This window comes from Toxotes jaculatrix, chromosome 1 (assembly GCF_017976425.1).
Source record: "Toxotes jaculatrix isolate fToxJac2 chromosome 1, fToxJac2.pri, whole genome shotgun sequence".
Classification (NCBI taxonomy): domain Eukaryota; kingdom Metazoa; phylum Chordata; class Actinopteri; family Toxotidae; genus Toxotes; species Toxotes jaculatrix.
The window spans coordinates 215,981-235,000 of NC_054394.1; the positions used below are offsets into that span (position 1 = coordinate 215,981).

The 19,020-nt window shown below is 42.7% G+C and overlaps 2 protein-coding genes across 2 annotated transcripts; one reads left to right on the plus strand and one right to left on the minus strand.

Annotated features, from left to right (window-relative positions):
• The first annotated feature begins 138 nt into the window (after positions 1-138).
• Positions 139-15,424, plus strand: ubap1lb (ubiquitin associated protein 1-like b). The gene is made up of 6 exons (XM_041030819.1): positions 139-2,408; positions 6,390-6,495; positions 9,180-9,806; positions 10,697-10,906; positions 14,903-15,004; positions 15,124-15,424. Exons 2-6 carry the CDS (start codon positions 6,391-6,393, stop codon positions 15,256-15,258), a joined length of 1,179 nt encoding a protein of 392 aa, XP_040886753.1. The 5' UTR covers positions 139-2,408; position 6,390; the 3' UTR covers positions 15,259-15,424.
• A 773-nt stretch (positions 15,425-16,197) lies between these two features.
• kbtbd13 (kelch repeat and BTB (POZ) domain containing 13) lies at positions 16,198-17,685 on the minus strand. Its single transcript, XM_041030434.1, has one exon. The coding sequence runs from the start codon at positions 17,683-17,685 to the stop codon at positions 16,198-16,200; it is 1,488 nt and encodes a 495-aa protein (XP_040886368.1).
• Positions 17,686-19,020: the final 1,335 nt, after the last annotated feature.

The following is a 19,020-nucleotide window of genomic DNA, read 5'->3' on the forward strand; positions in this document are numbered from 1 at the left end:
GTTAAAGCCTTTGTTTTCTTGAGACTGATAATATTAACTTGTAAAAGAATACAAGATAATGAACTTGTGACTTTAGGGAAGATGTTATATTGTGATCTTAAATATCTTCTCCATTTGAACTGGAGCTGTAAGACAGATCATCTTTTTTAGCCGATTTATGTTCCAGCTCAGTGCTGTTTCTTCTAGAGGTCTGCAGCACAGTGAGGAGTAACAAACTCTGTACACAATGTTCATGTGATGACATCCACATGTGTGAAAAGGTCTAGTGATGGACCTCAACTGCCTGATTAAATGATGATTCAGCAGAGACTGAGTAGAAACCTTTTGACATTTTATAATGATCTCACACAAAAACTAAATCCATTCATAGATATTTTTATTCCCTCTCGTTTAGCTCTGTATTTGGTCTCTACCAACTCCTGAGGGAAATATGTGGCTCTTTAGTTGCTAGATGCTCCACTATGTTCACAAGCTGCAGTCTGCTGTTTTCTGCTGAGCGGGTGGTGGACAGGGGCTTTTTACAGCTTTTTCTCTGAAGACAGCTGCTGCTGCTGAAAGCAGTGAGAGTGAACCAAAACAGTAAAGTTGCCAGCCAGACAGGTAAATGCACTGAACAATCTTATAACACTGTGTTTGAGGGGAGCTGTGAATTCAGCTGATAAACTTTCTTTGAACTCATCACTACCACAGTCACTTTTCACACTGTCACCATTATTTAATCTGTTGCTAATATAAAGATATTGATTGTTGCGGCTTTGACTTCACTTCATGTGGATAATAGAAGCTGATGGTGGCAGTGGCAGGAAAAGTCATTCATCCTGTTGGAACTGATTATGCAAAGTTGTTTGTTAATGAGAATCATTGTGTGAGCCAAAGGAAAACTCTGAATGAAGAGTGCCACAAGGGGAAAGGTTAGGTCAGCAAGCTAGCAGAATCATTGGAAGAAATATTCACAACACATGACAGAAATCTGTCCTCTCATGTTCTGCAGATGAACTTCTGCCCTGCCAACAGGGAGAAAACACTGATTATGTACCAAGGTGGATATATTTTATGTGCAATATACATAGTGAGGCATTCAGACTGTTGTTGAGGTAGTGCTTCACAGTAAAAAAAAATGCATAAAAGAACAGAGCATGAAAACAAGTGGAAAAACAGGTACTTGGCTAAAAAAATTTAAAGACAAAACCAATAGGAACTGCAAAGCAACAAAAGGTTTCATTTTGAAAAGTGGTACAGACTGGCTGACAGGCTGGCCTGACATTGAGGGGAGGCCATTCCAATATGTTGGGGCTAATACCGTAAGAGCACAGTCCCTCTTTGCTTTGGTTGGACAATCTGAGTATAATGTTTTAAGTTCAGAAATACAAGAGTGTGCCAGGAAATTAAACTGAATTCTGAAGTGTACAGGAAGCTATTGTAGTTGGGCCTGAGTGGGGGTTATATCCTCTCTTCATTTAGTATTTGTCAAAAACCCGGCTGCTGATTTTGGAGCAAAAAATAGTTCTTTAATTGCAAAAAACACAACTGAAACACAAATCCAAGATTTAAGATTTCAATCCCTGTTAAATGTTCTGAGGTATGGGCTAATATTCTTTTAAACTGGGTCTGGGCTAGTGACCAGGATTTCTGTTTTGTTCAAATTCAGTTGTAAACATTTCTGTGACATCCAGTCTTTAAGGTAAGGCAACAATGTAGATTATCCAGATTGTCAAACTTGAACAAAACATAAATCTGGGCATATTCTGCATAACAGTGACAGGCAATAATTTTAAAGTGGTGAATAATATAACCAAGGTGAAGGACATGCACACTAAGATAGGACCAAGGATAGAACCTTTTGGAACCCCTTGTGACATATGAGCCGACAATGAGACAGGGGGTGTTATAGAGGTTTGATGCCCTTCACAACTAAATAAGCTAAAAATGTGTCACTTCCCTCATATGAAGGAGGTAGACTTGTAGGTTTGATTTCTCCCACCTTTGTTCTGCTCTTCTACAGTTGCTCTTTTAGTTGGCAAGTGTCATCATTTACTCATGGTGAGGGATCTTACTGGCACCTTGACCTTTCTCTAATGGGAGCAATGTGATCTAAAACAGATGAATACATTAAACTAATCAACCAGGTAATTTATGGCGTGAAACTTGCTGCTATACACCAAAACAGGATGTGAAACTTTACTTCTTGTTTTCTTCTTCTGTGCAGTGGGTCTGTGTATGTGTGTGTGTGTATGTATAGTAAATCAGCTGATGGGGTTTACTGAAGGTCAATAGATTAGTGTTCCAGGTGGTTCTCCTTAAAGCACCTCCTCTAATTTATAACCTGCAGTCCAGTGAAGCCTCACACAGACACACACACCTAAGGGGATACGCAAAGCAGTCTCACTACAGCTTGGACAAAAACACAGGTAGGCTCACATTTCTTTATTCTAATCATCAAAAACAGAGTATAAATAGGAAAACAGGCTTTAAAGTTTACCTGTAACACCTGTAATGTGTTTGAAAGATTAGAGAGTATTTTACCTTTTAGTTTATATTATTTCAAAGGACACACACATAAAGCACATTAAATTAGAACATTAGAAAATACCAGCTATTGTTCCAGCCTTTCAAACATATTACTATTTCATGATTAAAGCTTGAGCATCTGTGGTTAAACTAGCAGAAATGTTTGCAGCTGAAGAGGGCATCTGCTGACAAAAACACCAACTGTTGTATCATGTTTCATGTCTCCTCTCACATGCTGTCTTTTAGAATATTTAAACTTGAGGAAAAATAAACTTTATGTACAGTGAATTAAGCAGAATATATACATTTGAGGTTATTTGTCTGGTAGCATTAGCATGTAAGTAAGTGTCTGTGTTTTGCACGTCAGAGACACACAATGAGCTTATGGAGCATCTGTTCTCTGTGCTGCAGTAAGTCCTGGACCATCTGTCTGGTTTGTGTTTTGGTGTTTGTCGAGCAAATATGTGATTAACTTTCTCAGGACAGCAGGGACATGGAGCAGATTTAGCTCATCACAGATCTGCTTCTGCCTTATGGGACTGACTGCATAGACATGCTTTGTGTGTGTGTGAGAGAGAGAGTTTGACAGAAGCCATTTGTTCACTCATCTGAACTTAAAATGAAAACCTCACAACTTCATTTGTTTTTACAGTGTAAATGCATAGTGTGCATGAGAAGGGAGTGTTTGTGTGTTAGTAGAGTGAGTGTCATGCTGCCTTGTTGCTTTAACAAACAGAGCTGTAATCTGTAATCCTTTCCCTGTGCATCATTCACTCTTTGTGTAACACACTCCACAGATATAGAAAGGTAGAGGTGGAAGCAAACAGGATTTCTCTGAAAGTAAACCTGATTTAGCTATCAGCTTTTCTCAGATTTGTATGTCTGAAGGTGCATACAGAGTGTGATGGACCCAGTCCGTGGTCTTGATGCAGTCAGCTGATCTCTTGTTCTGTGGTGTATGGAGGCTGAACTCTGTCTTTTGAAAGCCAGCTGTCATAGAGAGGGTGAGAGGTGACATTATTTAAATGTTGAGACTCTGTTAGATTGTCAGATTCAGAAAGTGACAGAAATGATCCCAGTAATATGACATTAGAAAGGTGCGGAGAGAGGAAGTTTCTGAAGCTGTTCATCCATCTGATAGGCAGTTCTGAAGGAGTATACTGGTTTCTTGATCACAGGTTGCAGAGGAGCTGATTTGCCCCCACCCCAACCTGCCTATTCTTGAATAAAACTGTTAAAGTTTTTGCCTAAATGTGATCAATTAATGTAATAAATTAATGTAAATCAATAAAATGTAATAAGTAATACATATTTTGCTGTCTATTACAGTATGATTTTAATGACAGTTTTCACCTTTGCTGAAAACAGCGACCTCTGTGGCCACAGATGTCAAAGACGTGTATTTGTGACATGAAGCACATGGAGCGCAAAGTCAAAATGTCAACAAAGTGACTAACATTACCTAACCAGGTGAGACAATAGGAGGAAAACACCTCAGTGGATTACAATCAGGACAGACCTTTCAAGAACTGAAAGAAAGATAATGAGAAATTAAATTAATTTCTTTGTGCAAGAAATATGTTGAAGAAATCTGTGGTGATTGGAGTCTCCTTGGGAATCTGTTCAGAATCAGTTCAGTCTTCCCGTGGAAGGATTGTTGGTGTAAAGGCATTATTTACTGCACAAGAGGAAGCTCACACTATACTGTGTGTCTAAATGGTGTAAGTGAATGTTTGAGTGTCTGAGTATTAGTGTCTCAGCACTGAAGCCATTTGTCGGGTTGTTCTGTGGACGATGACATTATATAAGATATACCATACTAACATTTTAATCAGGTCCAAGTTGAAAATCTTTTTTTTTTTTTAATTAATTCAATTCAATTCAATTCAATTTTATTTATATAGCGCCTTCCACAATCAAAATTGTCTCAAAGCGCTTTACAGAGACCCAGAGCCTGACCCCAGAGCAAGCACTTAAGGCGACAGTGGCAAGGAAAACTCCCTTTTAACAGGAAGAAACCTTGAGCAGAACCTGGCTCAGATGGGGGACCCTCCTGCCGATGGCCGGGCTGGGTGAAAGGAGGAAAAGGAGGAAGATAGGACAGCTAGGAATGGAGGAGAAGGGGAGAAGGACATGCAGCATAATACAGACAATGTGGGTCAGCATTTACATTACAGTTAGTGAACAGTTATTGGATAATGTGTGCTCAGCAGATTAGAATTATGAAACAGAGCACGGAGGCAAAAAGCTGTCATAACTGGTAATTATTTACATTACAGTTTGCAAAGAATATTAATCAAATATTTATCTGTAGCAGAATGGAACATTAAACATGTTAGAAATAGATCACTGTAAACAATAAACAGCAGCAGGTCGGTGGAGCCAGGACCATAGGACATGCAGCTCCGGAGCCAGAGGTACCTGCAGAAAGGTACAGAGAAAGAGAGACCAGAGAGAAACAAACACAGGACTACGGGACAGAGAGGACACAGAGTTAATGACATGTAATAAAGGCTAATAAATTTGAGAGTGGGTCTGAGGAGAGAAAGAAGAAGAAGTGCGCAGTAAATCATGGGATGTCCCCCAGCAGCCTAGGCCTATAGCAGCATAACTAGGGGATGATTCAGTTGCCTGAGCCAGCCCTACTAAGGGCTATATCCTTAACTGTAACAGTGTCTATAGAGATAATTGTGACTAACTATAAGTTTAATAAATAACTAGGACTGTAACTACAACTAATTATAAGCTTTATCAAACAAGAAGGTTTTAAGCTTCGTTTTAAAATTAGAGAGGGTGTCTGCTTCCCGAACCCAAACTGGCAGTTGGTTCCATAGGAGAGGGGCCTGATAGCTAAAGGCTCGGCCTCACATTCTACTTTAAGAGATTTTGGGAACCATAAGCAAACCTGCATTCTGGGAACGAAGCAATCTGTTGGGATGATATGGTACTATCAGCTCTTTGAGATATGAAGGAGCCTGGCCATTGAGGGCCTTATATGTAAGGAGAAGGATTTTAAAATCAATTCTGGATTTTACAGGAAGCCAATGAAGAGAAGCTAATACAGGAGTAATATGATCTCTCTTGCTAATTCCAGTCAGTACTCTCGCTGCAGCATTTTGGATCAGCTGGATGCTTTTTAGAGAGTTAACTGGACATCCTGATAATAGGGAATTACAATAGTCCAGCCTAGAAGTAACAAAAGCATGGACTAATTTTTCAGCATCACTCTGCGACAGAATGTTCCTAATCTTACTGATATTGAGCAGGTGAAAGAAGGCGGTCCTAGAGACTTGTTTTATATGTGAGTTAAAGGACAGATCCCGATCAAAAATAACTCCAAGGTTCCTCACGGTCGTACTGGAGGCTAAATTAATGCCATCCAGAGTAACTATATGATTAGATGAACTGTTTCTGAGGTGTTTGGGACCAAACAAAATAACCTCAGTTTTGTCTGAATTCAGAAGAAGAAAGTTACAGGTCATCCAGGCCTTTATGTCTTTAAGACATGCCTGAAGTATGGCTAACTGATCTGTTTCGTCTGGCTTCACAGATAAATATAGCTGGGTATCATCCGCATAGCAATGGAAATTTATTCCATGCTTCCTGATAATATTGCCTAGGGGAAGCATGTATAAGGTGAACAGTATCGGTCCAAGCACGGAACCCTGTGGAACTCCATGACTTACTCTGGTATATATGGAGGGATCATCATTAACATGAACAAACTGGTATCTATCTGATAGATATGATTTAAACCAGCCTGCTGTTCCTTTAATCCCAATAACATAAATTAACACTTACAAAATGTACCATGAACACTAAAATCTGTATCTAATAATATCTAATATCAAACTCTGTGTGTGTGTCTGTGAACTGAGCAGTATGGATGGTGTCCCTCTGAAGGTGCTACTAGCTGACTTACAGGAAGTCAAAGAAGACATCAAAGTCATTATCCCTGATTATCTCACCATACTGCAGGAGACAGAGGTGAGTGTCTTTTCCTCTTTGTCTTGATGTGTACAGTATGTGTATGTGTAACATGTTACCTCACCTGTATGTCCCCTGGCGTGTTCTCTCCCATATCCACACACTTCTCACTGCTGTACCTACTGTTCCTTCATCATGAACAATGAATGAGACATGCGCCTTATGTGTGAAACAAAATATACATCAAAATGTGCAGTTTGATTGGGAATAGTGTGCAATTCCAGTAACCATGGTGAGTTTCGAAAAAGCAAAACATAAGGAGGGGAGCATGAGCTGTCTTCCTGGATCTCCTGTAGTCCACAATGACCTCCTTGGTCTTGCTGGTGTCAGGACCAGGTTGGTGTCTGAACACCACTGGGTCAGGTGCTGGATCTCCTCTCTGTAGTGAGTCTCATCTTTGTCTGATATGAGACCCTCTATGGTCCTGTCATCTGAAAACTTGACAATGATATTTGAAGTGTGGATGGCAGTGCAGTTGTGTGTGAACAGGGTAAAGAGGACTGGGCTGAGCACACAACCCTGTGGCATACCCGTGTTCAGTACCAGCGACCATGGCTGTGGTGCCCCTGAGCAAGTCCCAGCTCCCTGAGCACTTACTAGGCAGCCCTCTGCCCCAATGTCTCTAGTGCATGTCCATGCTTGTGTGTGTGTTTCGTTCACTTGGTGTGGGTAAAATGCAGAGAATAAATGTCCCCAGCTTGAGGGATCAATAAAGGAATATACTTATAAACTTATGTTTATTTTCCTGAGTGTAGATTTTACCTGGTGACACTGCTGCTCCAGCTGGGGGAGGTGGACCATTTCTCTGCTGCCTGGTGTGTCAAAGCGTGCAAAGAAATGGTTCAGGGTGTCAGGGAGAGTGGGTTCATGGCTCACTGGCTGGTTACCACCCTTATAGTCTGTTAGGGTCTTGATGCCTCTCCGCATGTTCTGAGAGTTGTTGGTGTCGAAGTGCTCCTTGATGTGTACTGATGTTTAGCCAGCTGAATGCCCCTTTTCACTTCTCTCCGGGCTTCACTATAAGCCAGCCTGTCTGGTGCGGCTGTGTAGTAGTCGGCACTGTCGCCTCGCAGCAAGTGTGTGTGGAGTTTGCATGTTCTCCGCCTGTAGAGGGTTGCGTTAGGAAGGGCATTCAGCCAAATTTGAAACATTTGAATCGTTTGTTTAGGATGTTTCACTGTGGGGACACCTGATGGGGAACAGTCGAAAGTAGAACAACAACTATAGGCCAGGCTGTCACCTTACCTATAGGCAGCATCTCGGGCCATAAGCAGAGGCTGCACAGTACTGTCCAACCATGGTTTCTGATTTGAATAAACCCTGATGGTTTTTGTGGGTGTGACAATATCTGTATAAAAGTGTATATACGTTAGGAGAGATGATGGTGTATTCCTACAGATCAGCACCCTCCTTGAACACCCCCCAGTCAGTGTGTCTTCAAAACAGTCCTGGAGCATTGAAGTGGCCTCCTCACTCCACACTTGCACTGTTTTTACATCTGGTTTTGTCCTGCAGTTGAGAGATTTATAGGCTGGGGTCAGCTGCGGCGAGATGTGGTCTGATATGCCCAGGTGTGGACATGCTGCTGGGATATTAGTGTAAACTTGGTCCAAAATTGTCTGTGGTAGGAAAGCTGATGTACTTGTAAAATCAGGGCAACACTGCTTTTAGCTCCACATAACTGAAGTCTCCTGCCATGATCACACGACTTTTTTAATCTAGTGCCACCAGCAGATCAATATTTTCACTTTTCACAATTTTCACAATGAAATACTGTATCTCAACACCTACAACATTCATCACCCTCAATGATGATTTCTACTGACCTATGTTCCTTTAACTACTGGGTGGATTGTGATGAAGTGTGAACTCAACATTTATGTTCCCCTCAGGATAAACTAACTTTGGTAATGAGTTTTCATTTAGAGCCATCATCAGCTCAACATTTTCATTTGTCCAGTTCAGTTTGTGTATGACCAGGCACCTGCAAAACTAATGACATCAGCCTCAGCTTTTGCTGCTAATTAGCAAATGTTAGCATGAGCATACACTAAGACTGGCTAAACTAAGACTTTGTTTACTGCTAGCATTGCTTTAGACTCCTAATGATGTTATAGATGTGTCATTGTGAACTAGTACTGAGCTAGTGTTGGTTGGGTTAGAGTTTGATTGCCTGAGTGAAGTTTAAAAGTTAATCCCTGCAGCTGGTTTTGAGATAGTTCACTTCAAACCAGTACTTGGCCAACACACTGACTTATGCCAGTGGTTCTCAGAATGAGGCCTCCCTGGAAGGGAACACAGAGCCAGCCATTGTAAGGAGGCCATGGATGACCAGGGAAGAAATATGGAGTGAAACCAACTTGAATAAATATGATTTATGAAGGAAAAATAAACAAGAGTTTGCTTTTGCTGTCATGCTGACCTTTATTTCACAAAAATTCAACTTGGATTCTTTTTTTAATAGTTGCTTCCTCTCTCATTTTTAATGATTGATTAAAAAAACTGTGGGGTTGTAGGGCATGTTCGTTTTTAGATTTTGTGAAGGTGTTTGTGAGCCACTAACTTATGCTGGCATGTTAATGAAATGTTAATGTGGATAAAATGCCAAAGATATTAACGATAAAGAGAGAGAGTGGACTTTAGTGAACTGTTTCTATCACTAATATGTTGTGTCTCCATGACAGTATGAGTTCAGTCTGGAGAACTGGGTGCTAACTGGGCTGCAGAGTGGCTTCACCAGCCAGCACTGGCCTCAGGTCTCCCCCTCTTCATCAGGACTACTGCCATCTTGTCCTCCATACTGGATGATGTTTAATAGCCCTCAGCAGAGCCGCATGGCCTGCCGCCACAGCTCCGACTTCTGGGAGCCCAACCCTCGACAGCGCTCCCACAGCCTCAACCCCACCATCCTGCGTGCCAAATTCACCATTTCAGACCCAAAGGACAAAGAGGAGAGCACTACACAGAAAGACCAGACAGGTGTGTCACTGACAAACTATTCAAGTGGAGAGCATCCTGCTGCTTCACGTCAGTGTGGTCAGCAGAAAGCACAGAAAGCCTTCGTCCCAGACCTGCTGAACCCTCCAGCTTGTTTGAGCAGCCTGCCACACCAGCGCAGAAAGAACCTAAGACAGTGCTCTCTCTCCTTTCTGGAGATGCCCACACATGATCCCAATGCAGACAGCCAAGCCCAAAGCCTGTCCTCACACACAACCCCTAACATCAGCACCTCCAACACTAGAATCGCCAACACCAGAGCTAATACACTCCACAGGCTCCCCAGCATCACCACCCACAGCACAGCGCATACGGTAAGAGATAAACATTTTAATATGAATATGAAGTCCAGGATGTGTCTAACAGAGCTTAGAAATGAGCAGTGAGGAAAAGTCTGATGAAATGTAAAAGTCTGTGTGCTCTGTGTGTGCTTTTGATATACTGTAAAGCATCTCACTCACAGTGGTTTTCTTGCCAGCTTTTTGGCTCTTTACTTCAGCATTCTACAACTTATGAAAGCAGTGAGGTCAAGTGCCAACACAATCTGTCCCCATGCTTGCACAACCTTATGCTGTGTAATCCACGTGGTCTCATGTCTGAGAGTTTATAGTGTGGCTGAGGGAAAGCTAATGCTCTGCAGTCTGTGGTAAAGATAACCCTCACTCTATGAATACAGCCTAAAGCTCAGGGTGTTACCTTTTCCTGAACCATGCTATAAATCTCCTCACATAAGCCAGGAACAGACAGGCAACAACACAGCAGAATGACTGTGTTTGTTTCCAGGTTTGTTCCTTGAGGGCTCAATAACTCTCATGTCTCTGTATGTCCTTTAACTCTTTTTATGATTGTCAGCACTGTATTAGCTGAAGGAGGAAATCTATACTTACCATCTCAGTTTTTTAAGGTCGCATTTCCAAAATGTTTTCAGGGATCTGTATTCTAAAAATAGGTTGTGTAAATTCTGCTCTGTGAATCCAGTCAGATTATAAGGGGTTAATCAAGATTAGCAGGTGGAAGTCCTCTGAAAATGTCTTTCTCAGCACAGCTGTTACCCTGCTCCAACCTGCTGTCACACAATGTGAGACATTCAAACTGCATTAAATGTGTCTGACTAACTCAGCAGTGCATGCTCTCTGTCCTCTGTCCTCACTGCCTTGTTCTTTTCTAGAAACACATACACTCACTACAGTATGTTATTTTCTAGACGTCTCTCAGGCCAGACTCCTGTAGAAACCCACCTGTAACCTCAACCCCCCGGGGTCTCCCCTCGTCTTGTTTGGACTCGTCAGCAGAGCTCCTGTCAGCTCTGAGCCCTGAGGAGAGAGAGTTGCTGGGGGCCGTCACAGCTCGGGGCTACCCTCTCCGTACTGCCATTATTGCCCTGCAGAAGACTGGCCAGCAGACCCCAGATCAGGTCAGTCAGTCACACATACAGTCAGACCTCTGGCTTTTCTTTACCATCTGTCCTTCACACAGACTGATACTGGCACCTATAGTTGGGTGTTAACCTGAATACAATATACTGGTATATCTGCCAAGCTATAATTAAAAGTGGACATGTTTCTGACCTTTTACCTTTAAATAGCTGTCAAACATCTTAACCATCTGAATATATGAGCTTATAATTGTACCACTTAGACCTCAGTACACTTTAGAGAGTTAAAGCTGTGCTGTGTACAAACTTACAAATCACAGACTGTAAACAGCTGTAAACATCTGTGAGCTTATCTCCATTAAAATTGGAAAAACACATTTTCCAACAGGTCACAGTAAGAAGCAAGGAAGAACAAACAATGAAATTTGAATTCTCCTCACTCTTGCATAGGAATAATACCATAATAATGATAATGTACATAATAATCTTTGGACATGAAAACATCATCTAAAGTTTAATGCTCAGAGTGGGTGTTTCTAACCAAGAGCTGCCTTTGCAAGGACATGTTTTGCATTTTATGTTATAAAGAGAAGACCTTGCTACTATGTGCTGGACTGTCTCGCTGCCATGATAAGACCCTCTGTGCTGTCCTTCCTGCCTCCTGCCATTCTAGCCATTGGTAGGATTTCTTCCTGTCAGCCTCTATCTGCCAGTGGTACATCCACATGGAGGGGCTTGGTCTTCCTCAGTGTTCTCCCTTCTTCCGCATCACCCTCTGTCTGCTGCCTGAGGCCCTCTATTAGCAGTTCATGCTGGTGGGGGTGGGGGGGGGTTATTCATAGATAGTCCTTGTTTCATCCCAGATCATGGCACTGACACTAACTAAACCTTGCCCTCCCTTTTTTCCTTTTTCCCTTTATTCCTACCATTAACTGGCTTCTTAGTCTGAGAGCACACATACCTCAGGAGGTATGTGGCTATAGCTGACCTTGTATCCTCTTTATGGCTCCCATTGGCCTGTGAAATACCCAGGTACTTGTAGCTGTCCTGTATGTCTGCCATCCTGCCTCCTGGAAGCTTCACCATTTTAGTCCTGATCATCTTCCCTCTCTTTGCCAAGTTGTTATCCAGCACAAAAGATATCCCAGTGTCCTCACGGTAGACCCTGGTAAGTTGGATAAGTGAGTCAGTGTCTTGTTCACTTGATGTCTGATGGTCACTCCACTTCTGAATCTGTATCCAGATCCTCTCTTTGTGATAATCTAAGGGGGTAAGGGAGTTCAGGCCTATGCAGAACAGCAGTAGGAACAGTGCATCACCTTGGTAGTCACCTTGATGGTGACTTGTGCGATGGTCTTGGATTTAGATTCCAGTGTTGTTTTTCACAACCACTTTGAGTTCTTGATGAAGGTTATGAGTGCACTGTTAGCCTTGTATAGTGCCAAGCATTCTCGTGTCCGTGTGTGGGGCATTGTGTCATTGGCTTTCCTGTTGTCAATCCAGGTGGTGTTCAGGTTGGTCTGTCTGGTCTTAAAGTCTTGGGTGACTGCTCTAACCAATGCCCCACTGAGCTTTGCTCATGTGCTAACTCAAGTTCATACTCATCTTGGTTGCTATGATTTTAGGTCAGGGAATTTGTGGTTCATTAGGGAAAGTATCAGTATTTTGCCCAAGGACACTTCAACATGCAGACTGCAGGAGCCAAAACTTAATTTCTGAACTTATTTATTTTGGTTTCTTTGCATGTATGGATTACTTGGGTTGTCAATATCACCTTCAAAATATATTTACTGAGAAAAATGGTGACATGTTTTCTCAGTAAATATTTTAACCAGTTGAGACAGCTGGAGGTGGAATTGAAAGAGAAATACAGTATACTAAGCCACTTTAAGCCAGTGTAAAAATAGAGTTTCCACAGCCTGCTCTGTAGTGTGCGTTTTCACATGACATCTTCTCCTGTCTGCATAGAACACTGAATAAATCCCAAACCACAGGACAGGGCTAATGGGAAAGAGGGCAAGAATTTTTACATGAAGAAAACAGGAGACAAAGATGGACACACACTCATTCATCTATGCTTCTTATAATTCTGACATGACATAATTTCTTAAGCTCCTCTCAAGCAGCTTTAAAGCAACAGTAGTTTTCCCCACTGTGAATATTAGCTTGTTACTACACATAAGAGAAGTTACATGAAGAGAAATATTCATGCTACATGGTTTAAGTAGATGTTTCATGCAGAGTAGAGCTGTTATCAGACTCACTGACATGTTTAATGGTTTTATGAAGTTTATAGTCTGATCTTAGATCAGCTGCTCAGTCCCTCTTCTCTCTGTCTTTCTCACTCTGTCAGTCAACATGAGCCGATCTGTCAGCTGCTCCATCAGCAGGAAGAGCTAATAACTTAATGAGTGTATTAATGTGTCATGCTGGTCAGAACATTACAGGTCACTCTGCTCTCGCTCAGATTGTGTTTCACTGCACACAAACAACATTTTACTGTGACGGGTATAGTATGAACCCAAGTGCAGTACAAAACAGGCAATGAACTGATGATCAGTTAATAGGTTTATTAACTGGCACACAAAACAGTTCACGGGCTGGGCAGGAGGCTTGGTCGAGGCAGGCAAAAGTTCAGTAACAGGGAGGCAGGCAGAATCAGGCCAACAGTCCAGAGAGAGACAGGCTGAGCTCGTGGTCAAAGCAGAAGGCAGAGGTAATTTACCGGGGGTCAGGCAAAACAGGCAGGTCGTACTCAGGCAGGGTCGGTACCGGGAAGACAGGCAGGTAAACGCTGGAAAGTCTTGCATTGCAGAGAACAATCTGGCACTGAGTGAGTGTGAGGCTGGAGAATATATACTGGTAGGTGAGCTGATTGGTGAGTGAGAGCAGGTGTGTGATTAGTGAGTGAGAGCAGGTGTGTGATCAGTGACTGAGAGTGGGTGTGGTGTGAGCAGGGCAATGGAAAAGTACTGAATCCATGGGCTGGAGCAGAGTATGACATTTACATTATTCTTCTTGCAGTTTGTTGTTCCCTGGGGTCTTCACTGTCATTTACCTTGCAGCAGCGCAGCTCATAAATTTGCACTTTGTTTTGCAGTGCTCATTGGATCATGGATTTGTTTTCTGATTGAAGTAACCTACAGACTGTGGATTAGTGTGAAAGAAAAGCCTTTTAAAGCTTGTAATCCTGTACAGACAAACATCCACAGCTTCCACCTTTTATAAAAAACAGAAAAAACAAAAACAAAACACATTGTGACAGATAACATGAGCTTTAACCAAGTACATTTACTTAAGTACTGTACATAAGTATAAATTTGAGGTGGTGCTATACTTGAGTATTTCCATTTCATGTTACTTCATACTTCAATTTCACTATACCTCTGAGGGAAATATTACATTTTTTATTTTGATTTTTACATACAAAGGTATGAGGAGGTTCTAAAATATGATGCTGTCTTATAAATGAAACCACTCAACAAAGTAGCCAAGGTTTGGACAACCTGGTGGATAAAATAAACATTGTGAAGGTGTCACTTTGGGTTATTATGGTGACATTTCTGAAGTCCAATACAAAATAGTAAAAACTATCTCCAACTCAAGTAACTACAACAATAAAATGCTACTTGTACAGATGGATGATTAATATGAATCTAATGATATAATATGACAATTACAGGGGACGTTTTTTTCTGCAGAGTACTACAGAGTACATTTTCCTGATTAGACTCACATACTTTTACTTGTTATGGAGTATTTTCTTCTGTTCTTTTACTACAGTAAATGATCTGAAGACTTCCTCAGCCACTGCAACATGATTGGTGGTCCAAAGCAAATTTTTTATGAGGCTTAAAAAGTTGGATGTTGAGCTCTGTTTTTCTCAGACCAGGTGACTGGTGATGGAAGGAAAACTTTCATTTGAGCACTGTTCTCCTTTTGTATGCTCTGAGACAAGAGCATACAACAGACATGCTCTGTTATTGTTTGTTTGTCCTGTATGAATGACCTGTGTGTGTGTGTCTGTGTCTGCAGATCTTGAGCTACCTGGTCGCGTGTGACCACCTGTGTCAGCTGGGTTATGACATGGCTCAGGTAGAGGAGGCTCTGGAGATGTTTCAAAACTGTGAAACAAAGGTAAGAGGTTCACGAAGTCTTTAATATTCTCAGAGACAACAAGGTTTTACACTCCTTATTTTATAAAGTCAGTGTGATGTAATAATTGTATAAAAACATAATCATTTCTTCTTCTTGAGGCGGAGGAGTTCCTTCATCTGCTGAGTCAGTTTAACGAGATGGGCTTTCAGCAGAACGCCATCAAAGAGGTACTACTGGTCCATGAGAACCACAGAGAACGAGCCCTTGAGGAGCTGATGATGCGTGTGGCATGATGGACAGCAGATCAGCACACACACACACATACACACACTTTACAAAACTCAGCTGCAACTTAAAATCTATGCTGTGCTGCGGGAAAATTCTGACATTAATTTTGGTGAAGGCACTTTGGAAAAATTACCTAACACAGATTATCAGATTTAATTTGATGGCCCTCACAAAGGGAAAAAAATATAGATACTTTTATCTTGTAACTGTCTGGATGATGAGGATGAGGATCATGAGGTCAATGACGATGACCCCACACTGCACCTTTATCACGTTCACATGTTGTTTTGTATGAAAATGTATAACCTGTGTTAGAGTCTGAAGTCTTGTAGTAGTTCTAACTGTGACAGATTTATTAAAGCTGTTTTATGAAGTTTAAGTTTATACTTTATTGATCCTTCCTGGGGAAATTACTCTCTGCACTTTACCCACACAAAGTGAACGAAACACACACACAAGCATGCACATACACTAGAGACGCTGTGGCAGGGGGCTTCCCTAGAAGGAGCCCGGGGAGCCGGGGTAGATCGGTGCCTTGCTCAGGGGCACCACGGCCATGGTCGCAGAGGCGGGGGGATGTATAATCCATTAGATAACCAGACCGGCTGTTAAAAAGCCAGCAGTTTGGACAGGTGAAATCTGTTTTCAGTGATCTCTCAGTGGGCAGAAAAAGTTCATGTGAACACAACAACATGTAGTATAGACGATCAGAATTGAACCAGGAACTCATGAGTGTAAACTGTGATGGGTATTAGGCTACTTATTTTATTCTTCTGCTTAGATTCCCTCCTCCAAATAGGTGATCTGACCTGGAGGTTTGTGTAAAACCTGTCTGGTCTTTGCTGATTCTCTGGTCTTCTTTAGACCCACATCCAGAATAATGAGAATCCCACATGCAGTAAATATTACCAAACCAGACTTATCTTTTCAGGGAACAGAACCCCTTACAGGTTATCAGAGCACTGTGGGGAGAATCTGGGACAGTTACTGAGGTCCCTGAAGTTCTGATCCTGAGTCTGATCCAGACAGTTGCCACTGAGGGACACAGTGGCTTTAGGCAGCCTCATCAGAAATGTATACATGGATCCAATCCTGCCAAAACCTTTCATCTCACGCTTCAGTCTCCATCTGTAATGGTCCACAGTGTACTCTGTGGTCACATGTCTGCTGAGAGTGAACACAGAGTCTCCTCTGACCACAGCAGTGAGCAGAGATCCTATACTGTTGCCATATTGACCAGACATGGCTGTCCACTGCCCTGAGGTCAGATTGTAGCAGTCCATCACACATAGTAAAAAGTCATCACAGGGTCCATTTCGCATCACATACAGATTGTCCTTATGGGCCACCATATAAAGACCATAACTGTGTTGGCGGATGAGCGTGGTGACCAGAAGCCACTGGTCCATTTCAGGCACGTACTCAAGGATATCTGTGGCTCCCTTCCCTTTCCAGAGACAGATAAACATCCTGTTCATGGCTATTGCAGATGCCACTGAGGCTGCAGGAAAAGGGAGGGGGGAGACAAAACTCCAGCTCCCATCAGACACCCTGTACCTCTCCACAGATGACAGGGCCTTCATGCTGTACTCCCCTCCTACTGCATACAGGCAGTCCTCATGTCCTATCAGAGTGAAGTTGTAGCGGAGCTGCTGGGGGCCACAGATGGTGGACCAAGTGTTAGCTGCAGGGTCGTAACAGAAACCCATCTCTACTACCTTTTTACTGACATCATGCACCCCTCCAATGATGTAAAGTTGGTTATAGAGGACGGCCACACCTGCCATGGTAGTGCTGGTGCTCCCAGGTAAATGTGTCAGAACCCTCCATTCTCTGAACTCTTCATCCAGGTAGCAAACAGTCCTCTGGACATCCTGCAGCAGCTCAATGGATGGAGAGTGGCTGCACACTGCCATGTAGCTGCTGGGGAGAAGAGATTCGATGTACTCCACCAACTTGTTGGGTAAGGTGTGAATGTCCTCCTTAAGATCAGCATACATGTCTCTGATGAATAAGGCTGACCTGTGGGACAGCTCCCACACGCCGTAGGTGGCAGCTGTGTGGTACATGAGTAAACAGTTTTCACAATTGATGACATTGATCAAGTGCTTGGTGAGGGCTGGCACTTGGAGAAAAGCTGTACACTCAATAGCTTCCACAATCTGGTCGCTGTTGAGCACTGGTTGCTCCCCATCTAGGACCCGCAGCAAGACCAGGAACCCCTTGACCCCCACACATTGAAGCTGGATCTCCTCCTGTCGGCACTCTCTCATTCCTGACTGGAACAATGCTCTGAAGTACTCACAGTTCTCAGCCAGAATCCTTTTATCCACAAAGAAAGAACTGCCATTAACGTTGACCCTCAGGCTGTGTGGTGGCTTACAGTGTAGATGGCTGCTGGACTCCATCACTTCCTTGCTGCAGAACTTCATTACATGTCCAGCTCAACAACACAGTCACTACAAGAAAGTTTGGATCCAACTTCAATCCAGTTCAAAACACAGCACGCATGTGTGTTACTACCTACTGCTAGGGACAGGGAATGCCTCCTCCAAAGCACAGCTCTGAGAACAGACTCTATACATAGCAGGCCAATATGTGACACAGTTCACTGGAGCAGAAAGAGGAGCTGGATAATGGCAGGGCAGCTGTTCTGATGATTCATATTGCTCTGTGTTTGTGCATGACAGCTGAAGATTTGTCCTTGAGCAGCAACAATAGGTCTTTCCTCTGGGTCGCATGATATACATGCCAGGATCTGAGCAATGACTGAACATCAGTCTGCAGAGAGATGGGGAGATGGACAGGCAGAGAGGCAGACAAACATATGGGAAGGAAGAGAGACAGACAGAGAGACAAACAGTCACACAGAGAGACAAACAGTCAGGATGGAAAAGAAAAAGACAGAGAGACAGAAAGAGAGCCAGACGGACAGACAGAGAGACAGGGAGACAGACAGACAGGGAGACAGACAGGGAGACAGACAGACAGACAGAGAGACAGAGAGAGGGAGACAGACAGAAAGAGACACAGGAGGGAAGAGAGACAGACAGGTGATAGACAGACGGAGAGACAGAAAGAAAAGTAGACAAACAGGCGGACAGAAAGATAGAAAGAAAGGCAGACAGTGAGGCAGACAGAAAGGGAGACAGAAAGAGAGGAAGAAAGAGACAGAACTGAGTTTTACACAGCCCTTTATTATGCACTGCCAGATGTATGCAGACAAAGACCTCAGCTACATAGATACATAAAACAAGACTGGGCCAGCAATATTGGACTTTCCTTGTGATACCAGCTAGAAAACACCACATCCTCATTGACCCCCACTGAGAACAATATTCCCCCCTGCTGCCCATTTAAGGCGAAATGCCTCCAGATTGTGGAGATTGTTTGCAATAGGTATTCTCCACCCTTAGCTGAGCCCTCAGTAGTCCTGTAAGAACCTGCACAGCTGTAGACTCTGGATCTGCAGCTGTGGGACATCTACTGCTCCAATAATTAGTCATATTAATTATTATTATTAGTCCTATTATCAGTCTTACTGTCATTAGTTTTACTATTGTTATTGTTAGTCTAATTATTTGTGTTCTTATTATTAGTCTTGTTATTATCGTGTGGAACCTGCACTGTGCTATGTTCTCTTTCCTCTTGCTCTCCTTTGCACCTCTTCTCATTCACTCACTCTCTCTCTCTTTCCCTCTCTCAACCCAGCTGGTAGAGGCAGATGGCCACCATGAGCAAGGTTCTGCTCAAGGTTTCTACTTGTT

What these genes read in the sequence shown, in the direction of transcription:
- ubap1lb (XM_041030819.1), top strand. Translation starts at nt 6,391, where the DNA reads ATGGATGGTGTCCCTCTGAAGGTGCTACTAGCTGACTTACAGGAAGTC. An exon ending in CCATACTGCAGGAGACAGAG is followed by an intron (nt 6,496 to 9,179) that starts GTGAGTGTCTTT and finishes TCTCCATGACAG; the next exon opens with TATGAGTTCAGTCTGGAGAA. An exon ending in TTCAAAACTGTGAAACAAAG is followed by an intron (nt 15,005 to 15,123) that starts GTAAGAGGTTCA and finishes CTTCTTCTTGAG; the next exon opens with GCGGAGGAGTTCCTTCATCT.
- kbtbd13 (XM_041030434.1), bottom strand. Translation starts at nt 17,685, where the DNA reads ATGAAGTTCTGCAGCAAGGAAGTGATGGAGTCCAGCAGCCATCTACAC.